Here is a 27,965-nt window from a genome sequence, read left to right on the forward strand (position 1 = left end):
TCATCTGGTCCCTACTGGTCCTTACGGGCTATCTGGTGCTTTAACCACTAGGCCACTGAAACCTTTTTTTGAACCCTGTTTTTTGTATTTCCTCAGATGCTGAACAGACTTTTTGACCCCGTCTTCCTGGAGCTGACTTTAGTTCCTCTTAAATTATTTTCTCCAGTGATTTTTTTGTTATTAAAAATACGTTTTACTGATTGGATTCAATTTTTTGAAACCGTAACAGACTTGGCTCATGCACTGTAAAAAAAAAAAAAAATCTGTAAAAAAAACAATTATCTACTGGCGGCTACGGTTGCCAAACGAAAACCATAAAATTAAAGCAAAACATTGTAAATCAAATACTGATCAAAAACATTATATTTACAGAAATGTTTATGAAATGTTTTGCGTTAGAATATACAACAAATTGGACCAAGCTATATTTCTAAAAAAGACAAATCATTTGTTCTTTTAGATTTTCCAGAACAAACATCCATCCATCTTCTACCGCTTATTCCCTTTTGGGGTCACGGGGGGCGCTGGCGCCTATCTCAGCTACGATCGGGCGGAAGGCGGGGTACACCCTGGACAAGTCGCCACCTCATCGCAGGGCCAACACAGATAGACAGACAACATTCACACTCACATTCACACACTAGGGCCAATTTAGTGTTGCCAATCAACCTATCCCCAGGTGCATGTCTTTGGAAGTGGGAGGAAGCCGGAGTACCCGGAGGGAACCCACGCATTCACGGGGAGAACATGCAAACTCCACACAGAAAGATCCCGAGCCTGGATTTGAACCCAGGACTGCAGGAACTTCGTATTGTGAGGCAGACGCACGAACCCCTCTGCCACCGTGAAGCACCAGAATAAACATTTTAAAAGAAATTCAAATGTCAGGCTTGGACTTGGGTTGTTTTCCCGAGGTGCAAAGCAAATGGAGTGGAAACGGCTTGAAGGAAGGTACATCTTTATTTTAACACTAAAACTAAAAACAGGAACCAACAAAAAGGCGGTACAAAAAACTGGGCTATGAAACAAAAGACTAGCACAAAGGCTATAAACTACAAACATGTAACAAAAACACTTGCGCAGTGGCATGAATAACAAAAACGTACGTGGACAAAATGGACAGCATTGCAAGGCATGAAGCAGATAATCATGGATGTTGCCAGACTGACTAACTGGTAACTGTGGCTTAAATAATGAACATGATAAGTGAAAACAGGTGTGAGACAAGACAGGTGAACTGATTGGTTGTCATGGTAACAAAACAGGGAGTGAAAAAAAAAAAGGAACTTAGAGTCCAAAGGGTCAAAAGCACCTGGTATTCCTAGGTAGTCTCCCATCCAAGTACTAACCAGGCCAGACACTCCTTAACTTTGAGAACAGATGAGATTGGGGATGCTCAGGGTAATATGGACATTCAAAACTCATGACCAGACATGACAGAAAACTAAATCAGTTGGCATGGTAAGACAAACAAGGAAATGCAAAACAAAACTAAATGTCCAAAAAACTAAACATAGCATGACCAAAACAAAACATGAACCATAGGCGTGACATCAAAAGACTTTGCAATAATATTTAAATTTAATTTGACAGATTTTCTGGATTTGCCCGAATATTTTTTTTAAATTTTAATCATAATAAGTTTTAATAAATATTTCACAAATATTTTTCTTTGAAAAAACAGAAGCTAAAATGAAGAATTAAATTGAAATGTATTTATTATTCTGTACAATAAAAAAAATAAAAAAAATACTTGAACACTGATTTAAATAGTCAGGAAAAAAGTGGAAGGAATTTAAAAGGTAAAAAGGTATATGTGTTTAAAAATCTTAAAATCATTTTTAAGGTTGTAGAGTGGCCGTGCCAGCAACTTGAGGGTTGCAGGTTTGATTCCCGCTTCTGCCAACCTAGTCACTGCCGTCGTGTCCTTGGGCAAGACACTTTGCCCACCTGCTCCCTGTGCCACCCACACTGGTTTGAATGTAACTTAGATATTGGGTTTCACTACGTAAAGTGCTTTGAGTTGCTAGAGAAAAAGCGCTATATAAATATAATTCACTTCTGAAATGTATAAGAAGCAAAGTAAAAAAATAAATGAATTTATTTAAACAAGTGAAGACCAAGTCTTTAAAATATTTTCTTGGATTTTCAATTTCTATTTGAGTTTTGTCTCTCTTGTCGAGCAAAGCGAGACCAGCTTGCTAGTAAATAAATAAAATTAAAAAAATAGAGGCAGCTCACTGGTAAGTGCTGCTATTTGAGCTATTTTTAAAACAGGCCAGCGGGCGACTCATCTGGTCCTTACGGGCGACCTGGTGCTTTAACCACTAGGCCACTGAGTAGGCATCCCTATACAAACGGCTGGCCTGGAAACGCCTCGGGATCCCCCCGGAAGGAGCTGGACGAAGTGGCTAGGGAGACGGAAGTATGGGCTTCCCTGCTTAGGCTGCCGCCCCCGCGACCCGACCTCGGATAAGCGGAAGAAAATGGATTGAGGATGGATGTTTGAGAACTGGTTCCCAAACTAGGATTGAACAGGTAATAAAATGAGCTGTAACCGAGCTATCAGATCTTGAGTCCGGAGTCAGTCTGCATCCTGGGAGAACAAAGTGCGCCTTATCAATCAATCAATCAATGTTTACTTATATAGCCCTAAATCACTAGTGTCTCAAAGGGCTGCACAAACCACTACGACATCCTCGGTAGGCCCACATAAGGGCAAGGAAAACTCACACCCAGTGGGACGTCGGTGACAATGATGACTATGAGAACCTTGGAGAGGAGGAAAGCAATGGATGTCGAGCGGGTCTAACATGATACTGTGAAAGTTCAATCCACAATGGATCCAACACAGTCGCGAGAGTCCAGTCCAAAGCGGATCCAACACAGCAGCGAGAGTCCCGTTCACAGCGGAGCCAGCAGGAAACCATCCCAAGCGGAGGCGGATCAGCAGCGCAGAGATGTCCCCAGCCGATACACAGGCAAACAGTACATGGCCACCGGATCGGACCGGACCCCCTCCACAAGAGAGAGTGGGACATAGAAGAAAAAGAAAAGAAACGGCAGATCAACTGGTCTAAAAAGGGAGTCTATTTAAAGGCTAGAGTATACAAATGAGTTTTAAGGTGTATAGTCCGGAAAATCCGGTACATGAATTTTCATAATGTTCACAATTATCAGCTGCCGTCTAAAATCCTAGTTACCCTACTCGTGATAGTAGTCTTGATCCTATTCAGCAAGAACTAACCCAAGTCTTCATTCGGCGAGCACAAACACGGGCAGGAAATAAGCAAAAAGGAAAATGTGCCGAGCCGGTGTTTGGACATGATGTTATCGCCCACAGCCCCCCCCCCCCCCCCCCCCCCCCGGACCACCTTCAAGAAAATATGTTATCTCAGTGTTGACTTTTGCTTCTTTTCCATATCTTCCAGGGGCCATTTAATGAATAACAAGTCTGCATGACCGTAAGTTAAATTAGATCACATCTGCCACTCTGACTCATTGCTTATTTGAATGAAGAAAAGAGCTCCCCTTCCCCTTTTGCCTACCAGTTAGTCGCCGCGTGACGCCACTCCACTCCTAATTTCCGCCTCATTTGATTCTCGCCAGCCCCAAAAATAACCGAATAGTCCGCAAACCCCGTTTCCATATGAATTGGGAAATTGTGTTGGATGTAAATATAAACAAAATACAATGATTTGCAAATAATTTTCAACCCATATTCAGTTGAATATGCTACAAAGACAAGTGAAGTGAAGTGAATTTTATTTATATAGCGCTTTTCTCAAGTGACTCAAAGCGCTTTACATAGTGACACCCAATATCTAAATTACATTTACATAGTGACACCAATATCTAAATTACATTTAAACCAGTGTGGGTGGCACTGGGAGCAGGTGGGTAAGTGTCTTGCCCAAGGACACAACGGCAGTACTAGGATGGCACAAGCGGGAATCGAACCTGCAACCCTCAAGTTGCTGGCACGGCCACTCTACCAACCGAGCTATGCCGCCCCTGTCACGTCTTTAAATATGGTTTTATGTTTGATCATATTTGATGTTCAAAACTAATAAGTATTTTTTTTTCTTTTGCAAATAATCATTAACTTTCGAATTTGATGCCAGCAACACGTGACAAAGAAGTTGGGAAAGGTGGCAATAAATACTGATAAAGTTGAGGAATGCTCATCAAACACTTATTTGGAACATCCCACAGGTGTGCAGGCTAATGGGAACAGGTGGGTGCCATTGAACACATTTCCAGTGAGGGTTGGACTGTCCTTTGTCACCGATTCTGTTCATAACTTTTGTGGACAGAATTTCTAGACACAGTCAAGGCGTTGAGGGGGTTCCGGTTTGGTGACCGCAGATTAGGTCTCTGCTTTTGCAGATGATGTGGTCCTGATGGCTTCATCTGACCGGGATCTTCAGCTCTCACTGGATCGGTTCGCAGCCGAGTGTGAAGCGACCGGAATGAGAATCAGCACCTCCAAGTCCAAGTCCATGGTTCTCGCCCGGAAAAGGGTGGAATGCCATCTCCGGGATGGGGAGGAGACCCTGCCCCAAGTGGAGGAGTTCAAGTACCTAGGAGTCTTGTTCACGAGTGGGGGAAGAGTGGATCGTGAGATCGACAGGCGGATCGGTGCGGCGTCTTCAGTAATGCGGACGTTGTTACCGATCCGTTGTGGTGAAGAAGGAGCTGAGCCGGAAGGCAAAGCCCTCAATTTACCGGTCGATCTACGTTCCCATCCTCACCTATGGTCATGAGCTTTGGGTCAACCGAAAGGATAAGATCACGGGTACAAGCGGCCAAAATGAGTTTGGGTCTCTCCCTTAGAGATAGGGTGAGAAGCTCTGCCATCCGGGAGGAACTCAAAGTAAAGCCGCTGCTCCTCCACATCGAGAGGAGCCAGATGAGGTGGTTCGGGCATCTGGTCAGGATGCCACCCGAACGCCTCCCTAGGGAGGTGTTTAGGGCACGTCCAACCGGTAGGAGGCCACGGGGAAGACCCAGGACACGTTGGGAAGACTATGTCTCCCGGCTGGCCTGGGAACACCTCGGGATCCCCCGGAAGAGCTAGACGAAGTGGCTGGGGAGAGGGAAGTCTGGGTTTCCCTGCTTAGGCTGCTGCCCCCGGCGACCCGACCTCGGATAAGCGGAAGAAGATGGATGGATGGATGGGTGCCATGATTGGGTATAAAAACAGCTTCCCAAAAAAATGTTCAGTCTTTCACAAGAAAGGATGGGGCGAGGTACACCCCTTTGTCCACAACTGCGTGAGCAAATAGTCAAACAGTTTAAGAACAACGTTTCTCAAAGTGCAATTGCAAGAAATTTAGGGATTTCATTTTTATATCACTCTGCGGTTTGACATGCTTAGTTCCTGTTTTGTTCGTTTCCATGGTCACTCATTAGTTTCAGCTGCTACTCTCTTTTCCAGCACACCTGTCTTTACTAAGCACCACCTTTTATAAGCCAGCCTTTTCTGTTCACTCATTGTCGGATCTTAGTTTGTTCTCATACAACTGCTTATGACTTGTTTCTCACTCTCAATTTCGCTAGCTCTCATGCTAAGCTTTATTTTATTCCTAGCTTTCACGCTAGTTGGTTTGTGTTTCCTTTTGTGTGCCTTTGTGCCAAATGTTTGTGTTTCGGTTAGTTTGACCTAGCTTTCCATGCTAGCGCTTTTATTTGCCTTTTCTATTTGTACCAGTGTCTTTGTTCATAGCTCCTTTTGTTTAATAAATCCCTTAGTTTTTACCTTTTTGCTATGTTCTCGCTGACGCATCCACGGAGGACCGAATCCGGCAACAATATGCCACGCAAGTCTAACACCACTGTCACTAAAAACAGTTAGTCGCTACATCTGTAGGTGCAAGTTAAAGCTCTACTATGCAAAGCGAAAGCCATTTATCAACAACATCCAGAAACGCCACCGGCTTCTCTGGGCCCGAGATCATCTAAGATGGACTGATGCAAAGTGGAAAAGTGTTCCGCGGTTCTGACGAGTCCACATTTCAAATTGTTTTTTTCCGACATTGTGTCATCCGGACCAAAGGGGAAGCAAACCATCTAGACCAGGGGTCTCAAACATGCGGCCCGGACCTTAATAACAATATTTAATGTTGGTGCGGCCTGTGAGTTTCATGTAAATTGCGCTTTACAGCGTCATACTTGTATACCCTCGATTTTTCCGGGATGCTCCCAATTTTCAGTGCCCGAAATTCACCCTAACAACAAAAATTAAGGGGGCACCGTGGAGGCACTGCCTTTAGTGTCAACTATAATCTGTACAAAAAGCGTGACACCCCAGCCGGATGTTGTATTTGGCTTTTGTAGACGCAGTAAGCGACTGCAAGACATAGTTGAGCAGCAGCCACACAGGTCAGACTGAGGGTGGCCATATAAACAAGTTTAACCCTGTCACAAATATGTGCCACACTGTGAACCCACACCAAACAAGAATGACAAACACATTTTGGGAGAACATCCGCACCGTAACACAACATAAACAAAACAGAACAAATACCCAGAATCCCATGCAGCCCTAACTACTCAGGGTCGCGAGAGTTGACAAGTATGTTCCTAGGGCGGGAAAGCCATTCAAAGAAGGTGAATTCATTAAAAAGTGCACGTCAGAATTTTTTAAGAAATCTTTTCTTGCAGCTAGACCTCACCCAGTTTCTGTATCCAGTGGCCCCCAGGTAAATTGATTTTGAGAACCCAGATCTAGACTGTTATCGACGCACAGTTCAAAAGCCAGCATCTGTGATGGTATGGGGGTGCATTAGTGCCCAAGCCATGGGTAACTTACACATCTGTGAAGGCACCATTAATGCTGAAAGGTACATACAGGTTTTGGAGCAACATATGTTGTCATCCAAGCAACGTTATCATGGACGCCCCTGCTTATTTCAGCAAGACAAGTGTTACAACAGCATGGCTTCGTAAAAAAAGAGTGCGGGTACTTTCCTGGCCCGCCTGCAGTCCAGACCTGTTTCCCATGGAAAATGTGTGGCGCATTATGAAGCGTAAAATACGACAGGGGAGACCCCGGACTGTTGAACGACCGAAGCTCTACATAAATCAAGAATGGGGTGTCACGTCTGTGAATCTGGTTTTATGTTTGATCATGTTTTGTTTTGTTTTCTGGACTCTTGTTCCGTTTTTTCACTTCCTGGTTTGTTTTTGTTACCATGACAAGTCATTGCTTTTCATCTTGCCCTCCTAGTCACGCCCATGCCCTCAGTCCCGCACCTGTTCCTAATTATCACAGCCACTATTTAAGTCATTTTCTTTCTGTTCATCAGTCAGGGAACATTAACTTTCATTGTATTTTACAACCTTTGCTGCTTATTGCTCCATGCCGTTGATCCCCTGCCACGCACCTTGCTGTTTATGCCTCCCGTTTTTGTTAAGTTTTTGTTATTAATTATGTTTTTGATAGTATCTTTTGGTTGTTTTGTAGATTGTATTGCCATTGTGCCGTTTTTGTTCTAAGTTTTAGCATAGATTTTTATCCGCCATGAAGCGTGCTTTTTGTTTTGCCTTTTTTTGGTATTTTGATTATAATTAAAACTATGTACCTGAATTCTCGCCTGGCTCGTCCTGTAATCCCTCTGCGTCGAAGGAGTCAACCAAACCCAAGTCCAAGTACGACATGGGGAAGAATCCCACTTTCAACAATTAGCTTCCTCAGTTCCCAAACGTTTATTGAGTGTTGTTAAAAGAAAAGGTGATGTAACACAGTGGTGAACATGCCCTTTCCCAACTACTTTGGCAAGCGTGCTTTTTGTTTGGCCTTTTTTTGTATTTTGAGTATAATTAAAACTATGTACCTGAATTCTCGCCTGGCTCGTCCTGTAATCCCTCTGCGTCGAAAGAGTCAACCAAACCCAAGTCCAAGTATGACATGGGGAATAATCCCACTTTCAACAATTAGTTTCCTCAGTTCCCAAACGTTTATTGAGTGTTGTTAAAAGAAAAGGTGATGTAACACAGTGGTGAACATGCCCTTTCCCAACTACTTTGGCAAGCGTGCTTTTTGTTTTGCCTTTTTTTGTATTTTGAGTATAATTAAAACTATGTACCTGAATTCTCGCCTGGCTCGTCCTGTAATCCCTCTGCGTCGAAGGAGTCAACCAAATCCAAGTCCAAGTACGACATGGGGAAGAATCCCACTTTAAACAATTAGTTTCCTAAGTTCCCAAACATTTATTGAGTGTTGTTAAAAGAAAAGGTGATGTAACACAGTAGTGAACATGCCCTTTCCCAACTACTTTGGCAAGCGTGCTTTTTGTTTTGCCTTTTTTTGGTATTTTGAGTATAATTAAAACTATGTACCTGAATTCTCGCCTGGCTCTTCCTGTAATCCTTCCGCGTCGAAGGAGTCAACCAAACCCAAGTCCAAGTACGACATGGGGAAGAATCCCACTTTGAACAATTAGTTTCCTAAGTTCCCAAACGTTTATTGAGTGTTGTTAAAAGAAAAGGTGATGTAACACAGTGGTGAACATGCCCTTTCCCAACTACTTTGGCAAGCGTGCTTTTTGTTTTGCCTTTTTTTGGTATTTTGAGTATAATCAAAACTATGTACCTGAATTCTCGCCTGGCTCGTCCTGTAATCCCTCCGCGTCGAAGGAGTCAACCAAACCCGAGTCCAAGTATGACATGGGGAAGAATCACACTTTCAACAATTAGTTTCCTCAAATCCCAAACGTTTATTGAGTGTTGTTAAAAGAAAAGGTGATGCAACACAGTAGTGAACATGCCCTTTCCCAACTACTTTGGCAAGCGTGCTTTTTGTTTTGCCTTTTTTTGGTATTTTGAGTATAATTAAAACTATGTACCTGAATTCTCGCCTGGCTCGTCCTGTAATCCCTCTGCGTCGAAGGAGTCAACCAAATCCAAGTCCAAGTATGACATGGGGAACAATCCCACTTTCAACAATTAGTTTCCTCAGTTCCCAAACGTTTGAGTGTTGTTAAAAGAAAAGGTGATGTAACACAGTGGTGAACATGCCCTTTCCCAACTACTTTGGCACGTGTTGCAGCCATGAAATTCTAAGTTAATTATTATTTGCAAAAAAACATCAACTATCTTGTATTTGTAGTGCATTCAACCGAATATGGGTTGAAAATGCTTTACAAATCTTTGTATTCCGTTTATATTTACATCTAACACAATTTCCCAACTCATATGGAAACGGGGTTTGTATTTACCTCTGCTGCTCTGGAGACGTCCTTGCCGTATCCATGACGACAGCATCCCGTTTAGTAGGATATAAAGACACAAGTGTGTTTTATCGCGGCGCGTAAAAAGACGCCGCTCTTCCTATAAAAACGTATGTATCTTCAGCTGACGGCTGTAAAACCCGACGATGCGTTCCCGAGCTGCAAGGTGACGGGAACAGGAACGAGCACAAAAAGGTGATCGTTTCCATGTTGCGACACGTGTAAACGCCGGGTGCGCTCGTCAGGGCGTCCGCCTGACAGGAGAACAATACTACAGGCCGACTCTCTTGGCAGAACACCACTCGGCACCGGAAGGAAACAGTCGGGCCCGGGGGGGAGCCGGCCTCCTCATTTAGGACGCCTTTCTGCAGGAGCAGCTGGGATTAGATGCTGAGTCAGCACGACGGGACGGGGACAAGCACTGGAATAGGACCAAAAGAGGCTCCGGCGTCACTTGGTATGTACAAAACCCAAAACCGGTGAAGTTGGCGAATTTTGTAAATGGTAAGTCCATCCATTTTCCCACCGCTTGTCCCTTTTTGGGGTGGCGGGGGGGTGCTGGAGCCTATCTCAGCTGCATTCGGGCGGAAGGCAGGGTACACCCTGGACAAGTCGCCGCCTCATCACAGGGCCATTACAGATAGACAGACAACGTTCACACTCACATTCACACACTAGGGCCAATTTAGTGTTGCCAATCAACCTATCCCCAGGTGCATGTTTTTTTGGCGGTGGAAGGAAGGTGCGGCAATATCTAAGTGGGACAAACCATTACGAATTTTTGACATGCTTTTGATCAATCAAACAGGACATAAAATTAATATCGCCGATCAATTTACAAAACCCAAAACCAGTGAATCAATCAATCAATCAATGTTTATTTATATAGCCCCAAATCACAAATGTCTCAAAGGACTGTACAAATCATTACGACTACAACATCCTCGGAAGAACCCACAAAAGGGCAAGGAAAACTCACACCCAGTGGGCAGGGAGAATTCACATCCAGTGGGACGCCAGTGACAATGCTGACTATGAGAAACCTTGGAGAGGACCTCAGATGTCCTATCCCTATCCCCCCCCCCTCTAGGGGACCGAAGGCAAAGGATGTCGAGCGGGTCTAACATGATACTGTGAAAGTTCAATCCATAGTGGCTCCAACACAGCCGCGAGAGTTCAGTTCAAAGCGGATCCAAGACAGCAGCGAGAGTCCCGTCCACAGGAGACCATCTCAAGCGGAGGCGGATCAGCAGCGTAGAGATGTCCCCAACCGATACACAGGTGAGCGGTCCATCCTGGGTCCCGACGAGCGGTCCATCCTGGGTCTTGACTCTGGACAGCCAGTACTTCATCCATGGTCATCGGACCGGACCCCCTCCACAAGGGAGGGGGGGGACATAGGAGAAAGAAAAGAAGCGGCAGATCAACTGGTCTAAAAAGGAGGTCTATTTAAAGGCTAGAGTATACAGATGAGTTTTAAGGTGAGACTTAAATGCTTCTACTGAGATAGCATCTCGAACTGTTACCGGGATTGCATTCCAGAGTACTGGAGCCCGAACGGAAAACGCTCTATAGCCCGCAGACTTTTTTTGGGCTCTAGGAATCACTAATAAGCCGGAGTCTTTTGAATGCAGATTTCTTTCCGGGACATATGGTACGATACAATCGGCAAGATAGGCTCATTACCATTTTTTGAAGTTGGCACGTTGTGTAAATGATAAATAAAAACAGAATACAAGTATTTGCAAATCCTTTTCAACCCATATTCAATTGAATAGACTGCAAAGACAAGATACTTACCACTCCAACTGGTAAACTTTGTGATTTTTTTGCAAATATTAGCTCATTTGGATTTTGATGCCTGCGACATGTTCCAAAAAAGCTGGCACGGGTGGCAAAAATGACTGAGAATGTTGAGGAATGCTCATCAAACAGTTATTTGGAATGCCCCACAGGCGAATAGGCTAATTGGGAACAGGTGGACGCCATAATTGGGTATAAAAGCAGCTTGCGTGAAATGCTCAGTCGTTCACAAACAAGGACGCGGCGAGGGTCACCGCTTTGTGAACAAATGCGTGAGCAAATTGTTTAAGATCAACATTTCTCAACAAGCAATTGCAAGGAATTTAGGGATTTCACGATCTATGGTCCGTAATATCATCAAACCTTTCAGAAAATTTTGAGAAATCACTGCACGTAAGCGACGATATAACGGACGTTCGATCCCTAAGGCGGTACTGCATCAAAAAGTGACGTCAGTGTGTAAAGGATATCACCACATGGGCTGAGGAACACTTCAGAAAACCACTGTCAGTAACTAGAGTTGGTCGCTACATCTGGTAGTGCGAGTTAAATTTGCAAAGCGAAAGCCATTCATCAACAACACCCAGAAACGCCGCCGGCTTCAATGAGCCTGAGCTCATCTAAGATGGACCGATACAAAGTTGAAAAGTGATCTGTGGTTTTCTGTTGCTGGAATTCCACCTGAAAAGCTTCCAAAACTAGTTTTCTCAGTTCCCAAACATTTACTGAGTGTTGTTAAAAGGAAAGGCCATGTAACACAGTGGTATTTTTTAATTTTTTTTAATTTTTATTCTAAGTTAGTGATTATTTGCAAAAATATATATATATGTTTCTCAGTTTTAACATGAAATATCTTGTCTTTGCAGTCTATTCAATTGAATAATAGTTGAAAAGGATTTGCAAGTCATTGTATTCTGTTTTATTTACCATTTACACAACGTGCCAACTTCACTGGTTTTGGGTTTGCATTTCTTTTGTGATCACTATGACCCTTAGTTGTCATCTGCATTATTTTTTTAAGAAGCAAAGCAGCTTTATGAGCAAATGTGTTTCATTATTTATTCAATTACCAAAGGCTCATTACCATTTTTTTTTTTTTTTTTTTTACTTAAGCCTTTACTGCATGGGTAGGCACAGTACGGCCTGTGGTTGCTGTGGCGTGCTTTTTGATCATGCTCAGTGAAATGGACAGAATACTAATTGTTACATAATGACATCACTAATGCAAGTACCGTATTTTCTGGACCATAAGGCGCACCGGATTATAGAGCGCATTAAACGAGTTATATTGTACTGTTTCTTTCTAAATATAAAATACTTCCTTGCGGTCCACATAACCTGTAATGATGGTTCTTTGGTTCAAAATGTTGCATAGATGATGTTTTACTGATCATCTTCAAGCCGCTTTCTGATAGTCTATTCAGCATGCGCCATTTTGTGGGCGTTCTCATTTACGTGGCAGTGTCTTTTCTCTGTCATCTTTTTTGTGCCCGTGTAGCGTGCAAGGACAGGAGTGGAAGAAGTGTCCAGAAAGATGGAGCTAACTGTTTCAATGACATTCAGACTTTACTGTAATCAATAACGGAGAAGCATCTCCTCACTTGGAAACAACCGTGAAAAACCGTCGCCAGGAATTTTCTACTAATTAAAATTCCTTGGGTGAATAATGTAAACTCACTACACCGGTATGTTTTAGCACTTTCATGGGCGAGTTTACTGACAGATATAAGTAAGAACTTTACACTACTTTATATTAGAAATGGCCACAGCGGAGGATGAATGTCCCATAACAAGAAGATAGAGAACAAAAAGAACCTTATCAGCCACAGTGTCATCACAGACTATAAAGGCAGATGCGCCCAAATTTTCAGGAGTTATGCAGATCCCCAAATACAGATCAGCAGGTACCAGAAGATTCTGACTATATATTTTTTGCGCTGTGTGGAATGTTCTATAGTTTCAAAGGAACAAATACAATTTTGGTGTTGTTTACTTGAGTCACATTGCAGTCGACACATATCTCCTATGTGTGACCGCCATCCACTGGTCACACTTATCCTTACACCATGTACCAATTAAAATAGCTTTGAGGTCAGTAAGCACAACCAATATTATTCCGTACATTAGGCGCACCAGGTTCTAAGGCGCACTGTCGAGTTTTGAGAAATTGCAAGGATTTTAAAGTGTGCCTAATAGTCGGAAAAATACGGTAAGTTATTCCCATTTTTAAAAAGTCACAAGTCGATTTGTCCAGGGTGTACGCCGCCTTCCGCCCGAATGCAGTTGAGATAGGCTCCAGCACACCCCACCACCCCAAAAAGGGACAAGCGTTAGAAGATGGATGGATGGATGTAAGTCTAAATAATGTCTGTGCATGTTTTGTATGCATAGGGTGGCGACATCGTATTTAAAATAGGCAGGGGCGGTGTCGGCACAGACTATAAAGGCAGATGCGTGCAAATTTTAAGGAGTTATGCAGATCCCAAATACAGATCAGCAGGCACCAGAAGAGTTCCATTGCATTAAAAAAGTTGATAAGTATATAACCTCATTCCTCAAAAGACAAAATTAGCAAACATCACGAACATGAAGAGTAAACATACACACTATTGCCAAAAGTATTTGGCCATCTGCCTTGACTCACATATGAACTTGAAGTGCCATCCCATGAAATTGTGCAAATTCTGTCGGTATCCTGGAGCATTCAAAGTTCCTTTCACTGGAACTAAGGGGCCAAGCCCAACTCCTGAAAAACAACCCCACACCATAATTCCTCCTCCACCAAATTTCACACTCGGCACAATGCAGTCCGAAATGTAGCGTTTTCCTGGCAACCTCCAAACCAAAACTCTTCCATCAGATTGCCAGATGGAAAAGCGTGATTCATCATACTTTACACCACAGAATCCCACGCTTTGCATTGGGCCTGGTGATGTATGGCTTAGATACAGCTGCTGTGCCATGGAAGCTCTCTGCGTACTGTACGTGGGCTAATTGGAGGGTCACATGAAGTTTGGAGCTCTGCAGCAACTGACTGTGCAGAAAGTCTTTGCACTATGTGTCAGGTTCAAACACTGATGGCATCTATTAATCAGACAAGAAGCAAGGAACCATATAGAGACAGAGTTCAATTTAGCTCATGAGGAGAACGCATGGCGCTGCACACTTAGTCACAGTCTTGCCCTACGCTTTAAGGTTCAGCTCCTGCGTGCCTCTTTTTATTCAGAGTTCCATAGTCAACATCACTGAGGCCGCTTCTAAAAGGAGTGATCACATATATAATGCAAAGCAGGTCCAGGATGCACAGTACGTGACGGAATGGACTGGGGGCCTTGTGATTTCGCCTTGTCCCCGCTTCGTCTGCGTGGTGTCATTTCATCTTTGTTGAGGTCCTTGAAGTCCTTGGCTGTTAGCGGGCTAAAACAAAGATACCAGCTGTGGCTAAGTCCAAAAAATGTTGTCCTTGCGTAGGTTAGAAACAGTCTAACTTGAGCACAATATCTAATAACTAAAGCAATGGTCTTTAAGCATACTAAAGTTAGTGTGATAATATATACATAATTATTCTAACACTATGCGGTTCAGCATGCGCTGACCCATTTCTTGTCAGTTTACGTGGCCTACCACTCGGTGGCTGAGTTGCTGTTGTTCCCAAACTCTTCATTTTTCTTATAATAAAGTTGACTTTGGAATATTTCATGAGGAAATTCCACAACTGGATTTGTAGCACAGGGGGCATTTTATGACAGTTCCACGCTGGAAATCACTGAAAGCGGCCTGTTCTTTCACAAATGTTTGTAGAAACAGTCTCCATGCCTAAGTGCTGGATTTTATACAGTGATTAGGATACCTGATACTAATCATTTCGATGGGTGCCCAAACACTTTTGGCAATATATGTGTAAGACTAGAGCTTATACGTGAACACTATTTTTATCTATATTTACACAAAGTGCAGTTACGTATGATTACCATCAGGGGGCATCTTGCACAATTCTTATATTTGTTTTAATTGTTTTATCTGTTATGTTCATAAGGTATAATGTATAATAATTATGTATTTATTATTATTTTATTTCTGCCACATTACTGTCAGGCTTACCCCTAACAATTTGGTTGTGTTTTAGTTTTTCCTCTGTGTATGTAGTATTTCGTGTCTTTAGTTCCTGTCAGCACTCTTATTTTGTTTCTGTTTCCTGTTTGTCTCCCTGAGTGCTGTGTCCCCTCAGCTGTGGCTGATTGGCACCAGGCCACACCTGGTGTCAATCAGCCAGCCACTATTTGAGCCTGTTTTGTCCTCCAGTCAGATGCTGGATTATTGTCGTGTCGTGTCGATGTCACCACTACCTGTCTTATTGCTTGTAGATTTGTCTACTTCTGTTCACTCTATTCATGCCATACTTCCGTCGTGTCACAGTAAGTGTTATCCGCCTTGTGCGCGCCTTTTGTTGGTACCCTTTTGTTTGTTCTTGTTCTAGTATTTTAATTAAACCATGTTTTCCTGCAAAATTCCTGCCTCCTTCTCTGCATTTTGGGGTTCGTCACCAACAAACTCTGACAATTATTTTGTTTAAAACACCTATATTGCTGTCGTATGCACATTCATTTTCAATTTAAGACAACTTGTCCAGGGTGTATAACCTCTCATCTTCTCTTTATTTGGACGGGTGGGTGACCAAATACTTTTGGCAATATAGTGTATTGAAGCCCACTGTATATAACATGATACGTATGACTATATGAGTACAGCCGTCCCTGATTTATTGCCGTAATTAATTACAGTAATGACATAAAAACTTAAAAAGCCGAATGCCACTGGGGTCCGACAGTTGGGACAATACGCCTCTGAAGTCGCTTAAAAAAATGATTTAATGTATTGCGTGATGTCTCAGGCTGATATCAAAGTTTACAAAAGAAAAATGCAAGAATTGAATAACAATGTAAAAAAAAAAAAAAAAAAAAACAGCTAAAAAGGAATTGTCTGCAGCAGCTTCCAGAACCTCTGCCAGGAAGCCAGTTCCCTGTCCAAGGTGCTGAAATTAAAAAAAGTGTCTCACACTGACATTTTGTAACAGGTTTACGGTCGTAAAAGGTGCGCTGCCGAACGTGCTCGTCTGCTCGTACAACCAGCAATGTCACGACGTCATGACATTGCCTGTAAAAAAAATTAATAAAAAATGGCCAACCGGTACTATTCAAACAGAGTATAGTACCGTTTTTGATGCATTAGTTGTCAGTTTGTTTGTATTTTAGTTTTGCTTCTGTGTGTGTTTAGTATTTCCTGTTTTTAGTTCATGTCAGCGCTCTTATTTTGTCTGTGTCCTGTTTTTTCCCCTGTGCGCTGTATTCCCCTCAGCTGCGGCCGATTGGCACCTGGCCACACCTAGTGTCAATCAGCCCGCTCCTATTTGTACCTACTTTTTTCCTCCAGTCAGGGCTGGATATTATCATGTCGATGTCGCTCTTGTCATTACTACCTGTCGTGTCGAGCCGTGTCGTATCATATCGTGTCAATGCAGCGTTGCGGTAAGCTATATTTGATAGTGGTTTGTAGCTTATTGTCTTTTGTTCCTTGCTTCCAAGTTTGTTTTCATATTATAAATACGACTTCTGTTTCTTGCTCGATATCTGCTAGCTTCCACGCTAGGCGTTTTTGTTTGTTATCCGCCCACGTGCGCGCTTTTTGTTTGTATCCTTTGTTTTTTGTCTTAGTGTTTTATATTAAATCATGTTTTCTCACTCCATGCCTGCCTCCTTCTCTGCATCTTTTGGTTCGTTACAAACCAACTATGACATTAGTACCCCGATACTATACAAGTACCGGTATACCGTACAACCCTACTTGGGATTTCTTAGTTCTTTGTTTGAATAAAATGAACACAGTAGCCGGGTTTTTGTAAGCTAAAGTACATTTTTCCAGAAAAAAAAAAACATTCCACCCAAATTTTAACTTGGTTTTTGTATACCACTTGGGTTATAACACGGTCGAACATTGCGGGGAACACATTATTGTAGTCTGTTTGTCCGTATATCAGAAGTAGAATGCTGTCAGGGCGTGGACTTTGGTGTGGTTTGTTTTCCAATGGGGGGAAAGCGATTGGACCGGACACGACGTGAAGGTAATGACATATTTCAATTTTACTATAAACAGGAACAAACAAAAGGCGCTCTCAGCGGAGGTTCAAAACTTGGCTATGAAAACAAAAACTTGCACTAAGGCAAAACTACTGACATAAAACAAACACTTGCACAATGGCATGAATAACGAAAAACTTACTTGGAACAAGAAAGGAACATGGATCATCAGCATGGAGCAAGGGTGTGCAGAGGATGGCAGACTGCCTGGCAACTACAGGCTTAAATAGATGCAGTGATGACAGGTGCGTGAGTCCAGAACACATAACAGGTGAAAACTGATGGGTTGACAAAACAAACAAGAGTGTCCAATGAGTCCAAAACGAAACAGAACGTGACCACAAAACATGGCAAGTGCCCAAAAAAACAATACCGTGTCTTGGTGATTCAGTATCTGTGCTGTTTTTTTAAATGGAATATAATTGTAAAATGTACCATTAGGCCCATAAAAGTTGCAATTACAAGCACTTTGATGAGGAAGGTGAGAAACACGATCGAATTGAAGAAAAACATCCATTTCTTCTTCATTCACGCCTCATTCAATGAAGGTGCAATTAATGTTTAAATGTTCCTTTATCTGTTTTATCATTTTGCTTTGTAGTATGCGAATAAAACTGTAATTACTGTATTTTTCCGACCATAGGGCCGATGACCTGATCTAGTCAGGTACAAACATTTCCATACAAAAGGCGCTGAAAATACAAATTTAATGTATTGCGTAATGTCTCGGGTTGATATCAAATTCTTACAAAAGATTAAAGCTGCAAGCAACGATGGATGGGACCGCTTGGGCTGTTGCCCCCGCGACCCAAGCCCGGATTAGCGGTAGAAGATGGATGGATGGATGGATTATTACAGAGAGAAAAAGTTGTATACACATGTGTTATACATCAATCTCATAGTAATAACAGTTGTAAAGTGGCTTGGGCATTTTATAAGGACACCTTGGTGCCGACATTTTGAGACTCATGGTGAATGTACTGCAGTTGTTGTATTGAAGTGGGAATAGCAAACTTCCTGTTGATTTAAGTTGGGGGTGGTCAGTGTCGGAAATATAGGTCTCAGTGAGCCCTACATTGAGGTTTTTGTTTCATGTGTGTATGACAGTCCTACAGTGAGTTGGAAGCAGTTCTGTCTAAGCAGGTAGCCGCCATTTTGTGAACCCAGTGGCACAACAGCACCAGCGCACCGGTTCTTTGCGGGCTCATAAAATCCAAACCGGGGTAGTAAATAAAACTATTTCATCAACTTTTAATCAAAAGGGTTCAATCTCTCTTCTGTGTTTATTTGAAGTCGAAACGACAAACGGCCTCAGAGGAGATAATGTTTAAAAAAAAGCGAACATTTTTTAGCCAACCTTTTGGTTTTGAAGGGGGAATTGAAAAAAATCATGTTGATTTTAGTTGGGGTGGTCAGTGTATGAAATATAGGTCTCAGTGAGACCTACATTGAGGTGTCTGTTTCATGTGTGTATGACAGTCCTACAGTGAGTTAGAAACAGTTTTGTCTGAGCAGGTAGCCACCATTTTGTGACAGCTGTAGCACAACATTACCAGCGCACAGGTTCTTTGTGGGCTCATAAAATCCAAACCGGGGTAGTAATTAAAACTCTTTTATCAAATTTTAATCAGTGTGACAACTTGGCTTGGATTAAAGTTGTTTCTTCGATGCAGAGAATGATTTGCACGGGCGAGACGTGACTGTGAGTACTTTGTTGTTTATTTAAACATTATAATAAAAAATAAACAAACTAAGGGCGCTCACAAGGAGGTACAGACACTTGGCTATGAACAAACAAAAGACTAGCATAAATGCTGCAAACTACAAACATGAAACAAAAACACTTGCTCGATTGGCATGAATAATAATGAACTATAAACAAAACTAGTACAATGGCAGAAATACAAAAACTTACATGGCATGGAACTATGGACGAGGGCATAAAGGAGGTGCACCATGGGTAGCATGTGTGAAGATCCCAGAATGAAGACAAGAAAAAGATTGACTTAAGTAGCAATGATAATTAGTGAAAACAGGTGTGAGGCTGAGGACAGGGACGTGACATGACAGGTGAAAAGTAATGAGTTGGCATGGAGACGAAAACAAACCAGGAAGTGCCAAGACAGAACTTAAATGTCCAAAAAACTAAACATAACCTGACCAAAACCAAAACATAAACTTACAGGCGTGACACTCAGAAGGGTTCAATCACTCTTCTGTGTTTATTTGAAGTCGAAACGAATAACAGTCTCAGAGGGGATAATGTTTGAAAAAAAGAGAATTTTTTTTAGCCAACTTTTGTTTTGAAGGGGGAATTGCAAACTTCCTGTTGATTTTAGCAGCGGGGTGTCAGTGTATGAAATATAGGTCTAACTGAGACCTACATAGTGGGTTTTGTTTCATGTTTCTACGGCATCCCTACTGGAAGTTACAGACAGTTTTATCTGTGTTTTCTTCCTAGGGGGTGCTAGAGCGCAATTTTGAGTTTTGGGATTTGTTTTTTTTTGATTAGATTGCAGCCCTGGTGAGTTTTATACATGTCAAGGGGGTCAAATTACAGCTGAAAGAGGCAGCGGTATAATGATAATAAATAATAATAATAAAACGCTAGAAATTCAACAGGGTCCTCTGTTCCAAAGGGACACCGGTCCTTAAAAATGCAAGAATTGAATAACAATGTTAAAAAAATATTTTAAAAGAAAACAGCTAAAAAAGGAATTGTCTGCAGCAGCTTCCAGCACCACTGCCAGGAAGCCAGTTCCCTGTCCAAGGTGCTGAAAGAATAAAAAAACGAGTGTCTCACACAGACATCAGACTGACATTTTGTAACAGGTTTACGGTCGTTATGCTGGCACCAGAGGAGGGCCACGCAGGAAACGATTATCAGATTTATCCCTGCAGCAAAATGTCTCGGTGACACGAATCACCTCTTATCTGGCATGAATATTGACTCTGATGCCTGTCTGATGCGGCGTGCCCGCCACACCGCCCGCCGTGCTTTTAATCAAAATGCACAGGCGACAAACGTAAGTGCGAATCTTATCTATGGTAATTACACTCTCCGTAGCCACGCCATTAGGCACACCTGCCAATCTAACGAGATCCGGAATGACAAAACTCTGCCCGAGACCCGAACGCTCAGTTTTCATTGACCTCAGAGAGGCGTTATTTAAAAATCCACGTTAAGTTCTTTATAACCTTGACAAACATTGGTGTGTCAAGGGGTTAAAAGTATTATGAGATGAACAATATAGTGCAGGGGTCACCAACCTTTTTTAAACCAAGAGCTACTTCTTGGGTACTGATTAATGCGAAGGGCTACCAGTTTGATACACAATTAAATAAATTGCCAGAAATAGCCAATTTGCTCAATTTACCTTTAATAAATAAATTTACATACATAAAAAAATGGGGATTTCTGTCTGTCATTCCGTCGTACATTTTTTTTTCCTTTTACGGAAGGTTTTTTGTGGAGAATAAATTATGAAAAAAACACTTAATTGAATGGTTTAAAAGAGGAGAAAACAGGGGAAAAATGAAAATTACATTTTGAAACATAGTTTATCTTCAGTTTCGACTCTTTGAAATTCAAAATCAACCCAAAAAAATGAAGAGAAAAACTAGCTAATTCGAATCTTTTTGAAAGAATTTAAAAAATAATTTATGGAACATTATTAGTAATTTTTCCTGATTAAGATTAATTTTAGAATTTTGATGACATGTTTTAAATAGGTTGAAATCCAATCTGCACTTTGTTAGAATATATATATATATATATATATATATATATAATATATATATATATATATATATATATATATATATATATATATATATATATAGCTGACTGATTAGTGCCCGGGAGCAGGTGAGCGTCCCGGACACTAATCAGAGGCAGGTGAAAATAATCAGAACCCATGGCAACCAAGAGACCAAGAGACACAAACCCAGGGGTGCTGAAACCGTATTAAAGGGAGTCTTAAACTTAACAAAACATGATCCGGGCTACGGATCATCACATAAACGTTGGAAAAAGTCAGCTAACAATGGAGCCAATAAAGCACTCTAAAAAACAACCAAAAAACCTCCATCAAAGTTTTATATTTTTATATACATGCTGTGTGTTTATATGTAATGCAGTAACAGGCACGTTCATAATAGCGTACTATTTAAAAAAAAAAATAATAATACATATATATATATATATATATATATATATATATATATATATAAATATATAAATATTACAGGTACTGATAAAACAAACACCCCACCCCCAAAAAAATAAAAAAATAAACACACACTTGTTATTTCATATGTTGACCAATGGGGAACGCTTCCAAAAACGCCATACAGTCAGTTTGAAAAATCCCTCCTTTTTGGACCACTCTAATTTTGGTAGATTTCACCACCTGTATTATTATTTATTTTTTTGTAATGTGCTTAAGGCCAACAACAAACGAGTCAAGGACCATCGATGGCCCCTGGTCAACCCAATTCTTAATGGCCACTATAGTCTTAGTACCATAGTGTATTTGTTCATTCTATGGTCACATGTGAGACGCGGGTTGTCTTACGTCAGAACCGGAAGTCGTAATCTCAAGAAAAGTACAGTTCTTGGGAGGGTGGAGGGGGTGAGACCAAGTCCAGACTGAGACCAAGGGGAAAAAAACTCTTAGCCATAGCACACATAAACATGTGTAAGAGGGGAAACAACAAAGGACATTAAAGAAATTAAACGAGCAGAGCTGATGCAACCAGCCATTTCTACACACATCCACAAAAGTAAAACAACAAGAACAAAAAATATGCAAGGGCGTTAGGGACAGGAGCGGACCCAACAAAGCAACCGAGAGAGGCGACTTCACCCCCGGCCTTTGTCCAGTGAGTTTCACATTTGTCTCAAAGACGTTCATGCAAACTTTGGAGCGAGACCATCACTCAGGGGACAATACGGAGCAGACGCCGTTGTGTGCGTGTGTGTGTGCAGTACTTAGAAGTCGCTCATCGGGCCAAGAGTGCAGCACGCACGGAGACTAAAACGCATGTTGTTGTCATAGCGGCGGCTCGTGCAGACGCCGCCTGACTCTTAAATAGGACCCCCGAGGGCAAGCGGGGATTGCAAGGACGTGTTGTCAACACAGTGTGACACCCACTGTCAGCCCTGTCACTCCTCAAAATCTGCCCTGTCCGTAACAAACATGCAACTTCTGAACTGTATTAATTATATAAGTCTTTCTAAAGGGGCCGTCACCGAACGAAACGGGTGGGCTGGGATTGTGTAGACGTGCACCTGTGCTCCTTGTTTACAAACAAACATTCACCAGAAACTACCAATCAGTGTATTGCACTGATTTTTTTTCTTGACTTTAAAAAGTTCAATTTGCTTGCGGCCAAAAATACGACTAAATGTTGGTTTTGTTTCCATCAAGAATACAACAAAAGAAGTAAAGTAGCAGTTAAATTTGTTTAATCAATATTTTAGTAAAAACTTTTTTTTATATAGTATTATTATCTATAATTGACGTTCAATTGGTTCAAGTTTATATGTGTTGTGTTAAGCAGCCTGAACGGACATACAGCTAAAATGGCAAAACAATGTTACACAATTTTTTTATTTATGTGAATTATTATTATTATTTTTTAATACAACTTTAATTTTTAAAATTTAATGAGTTGTTGTTTTTTTTAATTTATTTTTTATTTTATATTTTTATTTATTTTTTTTCCCTTGGCCTCAGTCTGCACCCCCTCTCCAAGGCCCAGCCTAAGACCGATTTTTTTTATTTCATTTTAATCTTCTATTCCCCCCCTCTTGTTTACCTGCATTTCATCTTTTTTTGTAAGGGGCGCTGGAAGCCGGCAGACCCGTCAGCGATCCTGTTCTGTCTCCCTGTAATGTTTGTCTGATCTTGAATGGGATTGTGCTGAAAATTGTAATTTTCCTGAAGTAACTCTCCTGACGGAATGAATAAAGTACAATCTAATCTAATCTAATCTAATTCAATTTGATGCATGTTATACCAAATTTCTTCATTTTTTTTGTTTATAAATAAATCCGACAAAAAAATAAACAAAAATACCACGATAATACAATTCCAATTCCAAAAATAAATGTGTGAATGTTGTCTGTCTATCTGTGTTGGCCCTGTGATAAGGTGGCGACTTGTCCAGGGTGTACCCCGCCTGAGATAGGCTCCAGTACCCCCCGCGAACCCAAAAGGGACAAGCGGTAGAAAATTGATGGATGGATGAATTCCAAAACCAAATCCGGCCCAGCAACACCCAGAATAGCAATCAACAGAGCGATTGAGAGGAAACAAAAACATGACACAAAACAATCCAAAAGTCCTCAAACAAAAATGAACAATAACAACAGTATCAATATTAATACGAATGAACTCTTATAACTCTTTCCAAAGGGCTGTCACTGAATGAAATTAATAAAACTTGAATTTAATTTGATGCACGTTGGACTATTTTATTATTATTTTTTTACTGTTATAAATCAATCCGACAAAATAAACACAAAAATACCATTTCAATTCCAAAACCAAACCCGACCTAGCAACACCCAGAATAGCAATCAACAGAGCGATTGAGAGGAAACAAAAACATGACACAAAACAATCCAAAAGTCCTCAAACAAAAATGAACAATAACAACAGTATCAATATTAATAAAAAATAACTCTTATAAGAAGGAAATATCAGAGCCCATTGATTGTGGAGACGTGCACCTGCGCTTCTTGTTTACAAACAAACAATCACCGGAAACTACCAATTAGCATATTGCAATGATGTTGTTTCTTGACTTTGTGGTAAACCAGGCCTTTAAAAGTTCACTTTGCATGCGGCTAAAACTACGACTAAATATTGGTTTTGTTTCCTTCGCGAATGCAACAGAAAAAGTATCAATATTTTAGTAAAACCCTTTTTTTTATAGTATTTTTATCTATAATTGACCTTCAATTGGTTCAAGTTTAAATGTGTTGTGTTAAGCAGCATAAACAGACATACAGGTTAAATGGCAAAACAATGTTACACAATTTTTTTATTTATGTGATTTTTTTATTTTTACTTTACATAAAACTTGAATTTATTTTTTAAAACATGTTATATTAAATTTTGTATTTTATTTAAAAAACATTTTTTTATAAATCAATCCGACAAAAAATAAACAAAATACCACAACACCCAGAATTGCAATAAACAGAGCAATTGAATGGAAACACAAACATGACACAAAACAATCCAAAAGTCGTCAAACAAAAAATTAAAAACAACACTATCAATATTAATACGAATTAACTCTTATAACTCTTTCCGAAGGGCTGTCACTGAATGAAATTAATACAACTTGAATTTAATTTGATGCAAATTGGACTAAAACATTTTTAATTTTTAAATTTTTTTTTATAAATCAAGCGACAAAATAATACACAAAAATAAAATTTCAATTTCAAAACCAAACCCGACCCAGCAACACCCAGAATAGCAATCAACAGAGCAATTGAGAGGAAACAAAAACATGACACAAAACAATCCAAAAGTCCTCAACAAAAATTAACAATAACAACAGTATCAATATGAATAAAAAATAACTCTTATAAGAAGGAAATATCAGAGCCCATTGATTGTGTAGACGTGCACCTGTGCTTCTTGTTTACAAACAAACAATCACCGGAAACTACCAGTAGCATATTGCACTGATGTTGTTTCTTGACTTTGTGGTAAACAGAACTTTAAAAAGTTCACTTTGCATGCGGCTAAAACTACGACTAAATATTGGTTTTGTTTCCTTCGCGAATGCAACAGAAAAAGTATCAATATTTTCGTAAAAAACTTTTTTTTTTTAATAGTATTTTTATCTTTAATTGCCCTTTAATTGGTTCAAGTTTAAATGTGTTGTGTTAAGCAGCATAAACAGACATACAGGTTAAATGGCAAAACAATGTTACACAATTTTTTTATTTATGTGATTTTTTTATTTTTACTTTACATAAAACTTGAATTTATTTTTTGAAACATGTTATACTAAATTTTGTATTTTATTAAAAAAAAAAAAATTATAAATCAATCCGACAAAAAAATAAACAAAATACCACAACACCCAGAATAGCAATAAACAGAGCAATTGAATGGACACACAAACATGACACAAAACAATCCAAAAGTCGTCAAACAAAAAATTAACAACAACAACACTATCAATATTAATACGAATTAACTCTTATAACTCTTTCCGAAGGGCTGTCACTGAACAAAATTAATAAAACTTGAATTTAATTTGATGCAAATTGGACTAAAACATTTTGAATTGTTAATTTTTTTTTTTTATAAATCAAGCCGACAAAATAATACACTAAAATACAATTTCAATTCCAAAACCAAACCCGACCCGGCAACACCCAGAGTAGCAATCAACAGAGCAATTGAGAGGACACACAAACATGACACAAAACAATCCAAAAGTCCTCAAACAAAAATGAACAATATTGACAGTATCAATATTAATAAAAAATAACTCTTATAAGAAGGAAATAGCACAGCCTATGATTGTGGAGACGTGCACCTGTGCTTTTTGTCTACAAACAAACAATCACCGGAAACTACCAATTAGCATATTGCAATGATGTTGTTTCTTGACTTTAGGTAAACCAGGCCTTTAAAAAGTTCACTTTGCATGCGGCTAAAACTACGACTAAATATTGGTTTTGTTTCCTTCGCGAATGCAACAGAAAAAGTATCAATATTTTAGTAAAAGCCTTTTTTATAGTATTTTATCTATAATTGACCATTAATAAAATTAATAAAATTTATAAAATTACTAATTAATAAAAATTAACTCTTATAAAAAAAGAAATAGCAGAGCCCATTGATTGTGTAGACGTGCACCTGTGCTTGTTGTTTACAAAGAAACATGGGGTGGTTTAGCTCGGTTGGTAGAGTGGCCGTGCCAGCAACTTGAATGTTGCAGGTTCGATTCCCGCCTCCGCCATCCTATTCACTGCCGTTGCGTCCTTGGGCAAGACACTTTACCCACCTGCTCCCAGTGCCACCCACACTGGTTTGAATGTAACTTAAATATTGGGTTTCACTATGTAAAGCGCTTTGAGTCACTAGAGAAAAAGCGCTATATAAATATAATTCACTTCACTTCACATTCACCGGAAACTACCAATTTGCATATTGCACTTATGTCGTTCCTTGACTTTGGGTTTCAAAAAGTTCACTTTGCATGCGGCTAAAACTACGACTAAATATTGGTTTTGTTTCCTTCGCGAATGCAACAGAAAAAATATCAATATTTTAGTAAAAGCCTTTTTTTTTATAGTATTTTTTATCTATAATTGACAATTAATACAATTAAAATTAATAATTAATATAATATAAATATAATTCACTTCACTTCACTTCACATTCACCGGAAACTACCAATTTGCATATTGCAATGATGTTGTTCCTTGACTTTGGGTTTCAAAAAGTTCACTTTGCATGCGGCTAAAACTACGACTAGATGTCGGTTTTCTTTCCATCACAAATTCCACAAAAATAACAGTAAAGCAACAGGGCTTTTGCCAAGTCCGCGCCTCGACACCTCCCAATGTCATCGCCATGTGGACCGCCACATGTTGGGGGGGGGGGGACAAAAAACCTTAACAAACAAGTGTGCTCTTACCGAATCGTAGAACGTGTGGCATCCCACGAGAGTGTCCGAGAAAGAGCAGCAGAATCGGAATGAGCCTGAGCTTGGAGCTGAAAACCACACCGCTTATCATCAGAGGACGGGAGGTAATCTTCATGTTGTTTACCAAAAAAAAAAAAAAAAAAAAAAAAAAAAATGTTTAATCCCGCCGGTGCGTGGGTTCGATACCCACCCACCCCCCTGTTCCTTAAATTCTCCTCACGACCGTTTTTTTTTTTCTCGGCGGATGCGCAAGATCACGGCATGGTCACTTGAGCGCTCCCAAAATCCATTCGCAGTCCCATGGTTCTTTTTTTTCTCCTGCTCTTCCCCCCCCCACCCCCCCTTTTTGCTCTTCTTCACTGCAGCGAGACGCGATAATCCTTCAGTTGGAGGGACGGCGGGACGTCCATGTCGAAAGGGGCTCCGAGCGGGGGAGGCTTGTGAGAGGGAGGAGAGGGGAGCATGTGGCTGGGAAGGGAGAGCGCCGAGCGGAGGATACGGCAGCGGTGTGCAGCGGCTCCCCCCCCTTCCTACCGGGCACTGTGGGCTGGATGCACTCCCATTCTACTGCACTGCTGCACAGCCTGTGACGTGGCGCCAAGGTTAGTGGCGGAGAGAGAGAGAGAGAGAGAGAGAGAACGAGACGGGGCGGGAGAGAGAGAGAGAGAGAGGTGATGAAGATGAGAGCAATTGATGGATGACGGCGAGACAGAGATGAATGGCGGTGAAAATTTGAGATTGGTATCAGCCTGACTAAGCAACCTTTCCGATAATCATGTATGAAAACACACCGAGCTGGAGTGCAGTTAGTTAGATTTCTTCAATCAATATTTTAGTGGAAACTTTTTTTTACCGAGCAGGGTTAAATTATGAAAATTTGCGCAAGTCTGCCACTGTAGTCCGTGTGGACGCCATAGTCGATAAGCTTCTTTTTCTCTGTCTTCTTGTTATGGGACATTGTATTCCTAATAGAGTAAAGTTCTATGGAGGCGCTATGTCATGATCCGTGGTACGGATCATGTTTTGTGTCTTCCGTTCACCTGACGCTTGTGTTCCGGACGCTCACCTGTTGCTCATCAGGTGGCCGTGGATGAAGTGCTGGCTG

At 40.8% G+C, this 27,965-nt stretch overlaps 1 protein-coding gene across 4 annotated transcripts in view; it reads right to left on the bottom strand.

Annotated features, from left to right (window-relative positions):
* Nucleotides 1–27,176, bottom strand: part of LOC133541980 (glutamate receptor ionotropic, kainate 2-like) — a 336,785-nt gene extending 309,609 nt beyond the window's left edge. The window contains exons 1-2 of one of the 4 annotated variants that reach the window (XM_061885731.1): nt 26,852–26,865; nt 17,313–17,448 (exon numbers count right to left, since the gene is read on the bottom strand). In XM_061885731.1, coding sequence (XP_061741715.1) covers nt 17,313–17,436 — 124 coding nt within the window. In that variant the 5' untranslated portion in view covers nt 17,437–17,448; nt 26,852–26,865. Of the gene's footprint in view, nt 1–17,312; nt 17,449–26,851 lie in introns of all 4 variants that reach the window. The other 3 variants (XM_061885734.1, XM_061885730.1, XM_061885733.1) reach the window with 3 other exon arrangements.
* Nucleotides 27,177–27,965: the final 789 nt, after the last annotated feature.

The sequence above is a fragment of the Nerophis ophidion genome, linkage group LG24, assembly GCF_033978795.1.
Source record: "Nerophis ophidion isolate RoL-2023_Sa linkage group LG24, RoL_Noph_v1.0, whole genome shotgun sequence".
In the NCBI taxonomy this organism is placed as follows: domain Eukaryota; kingdom Metazoa; phylum Chordata; class Actinopteri; order Syngnathiformes; family Syngnathidae; genus Nerophis; species Nerophis ophidion.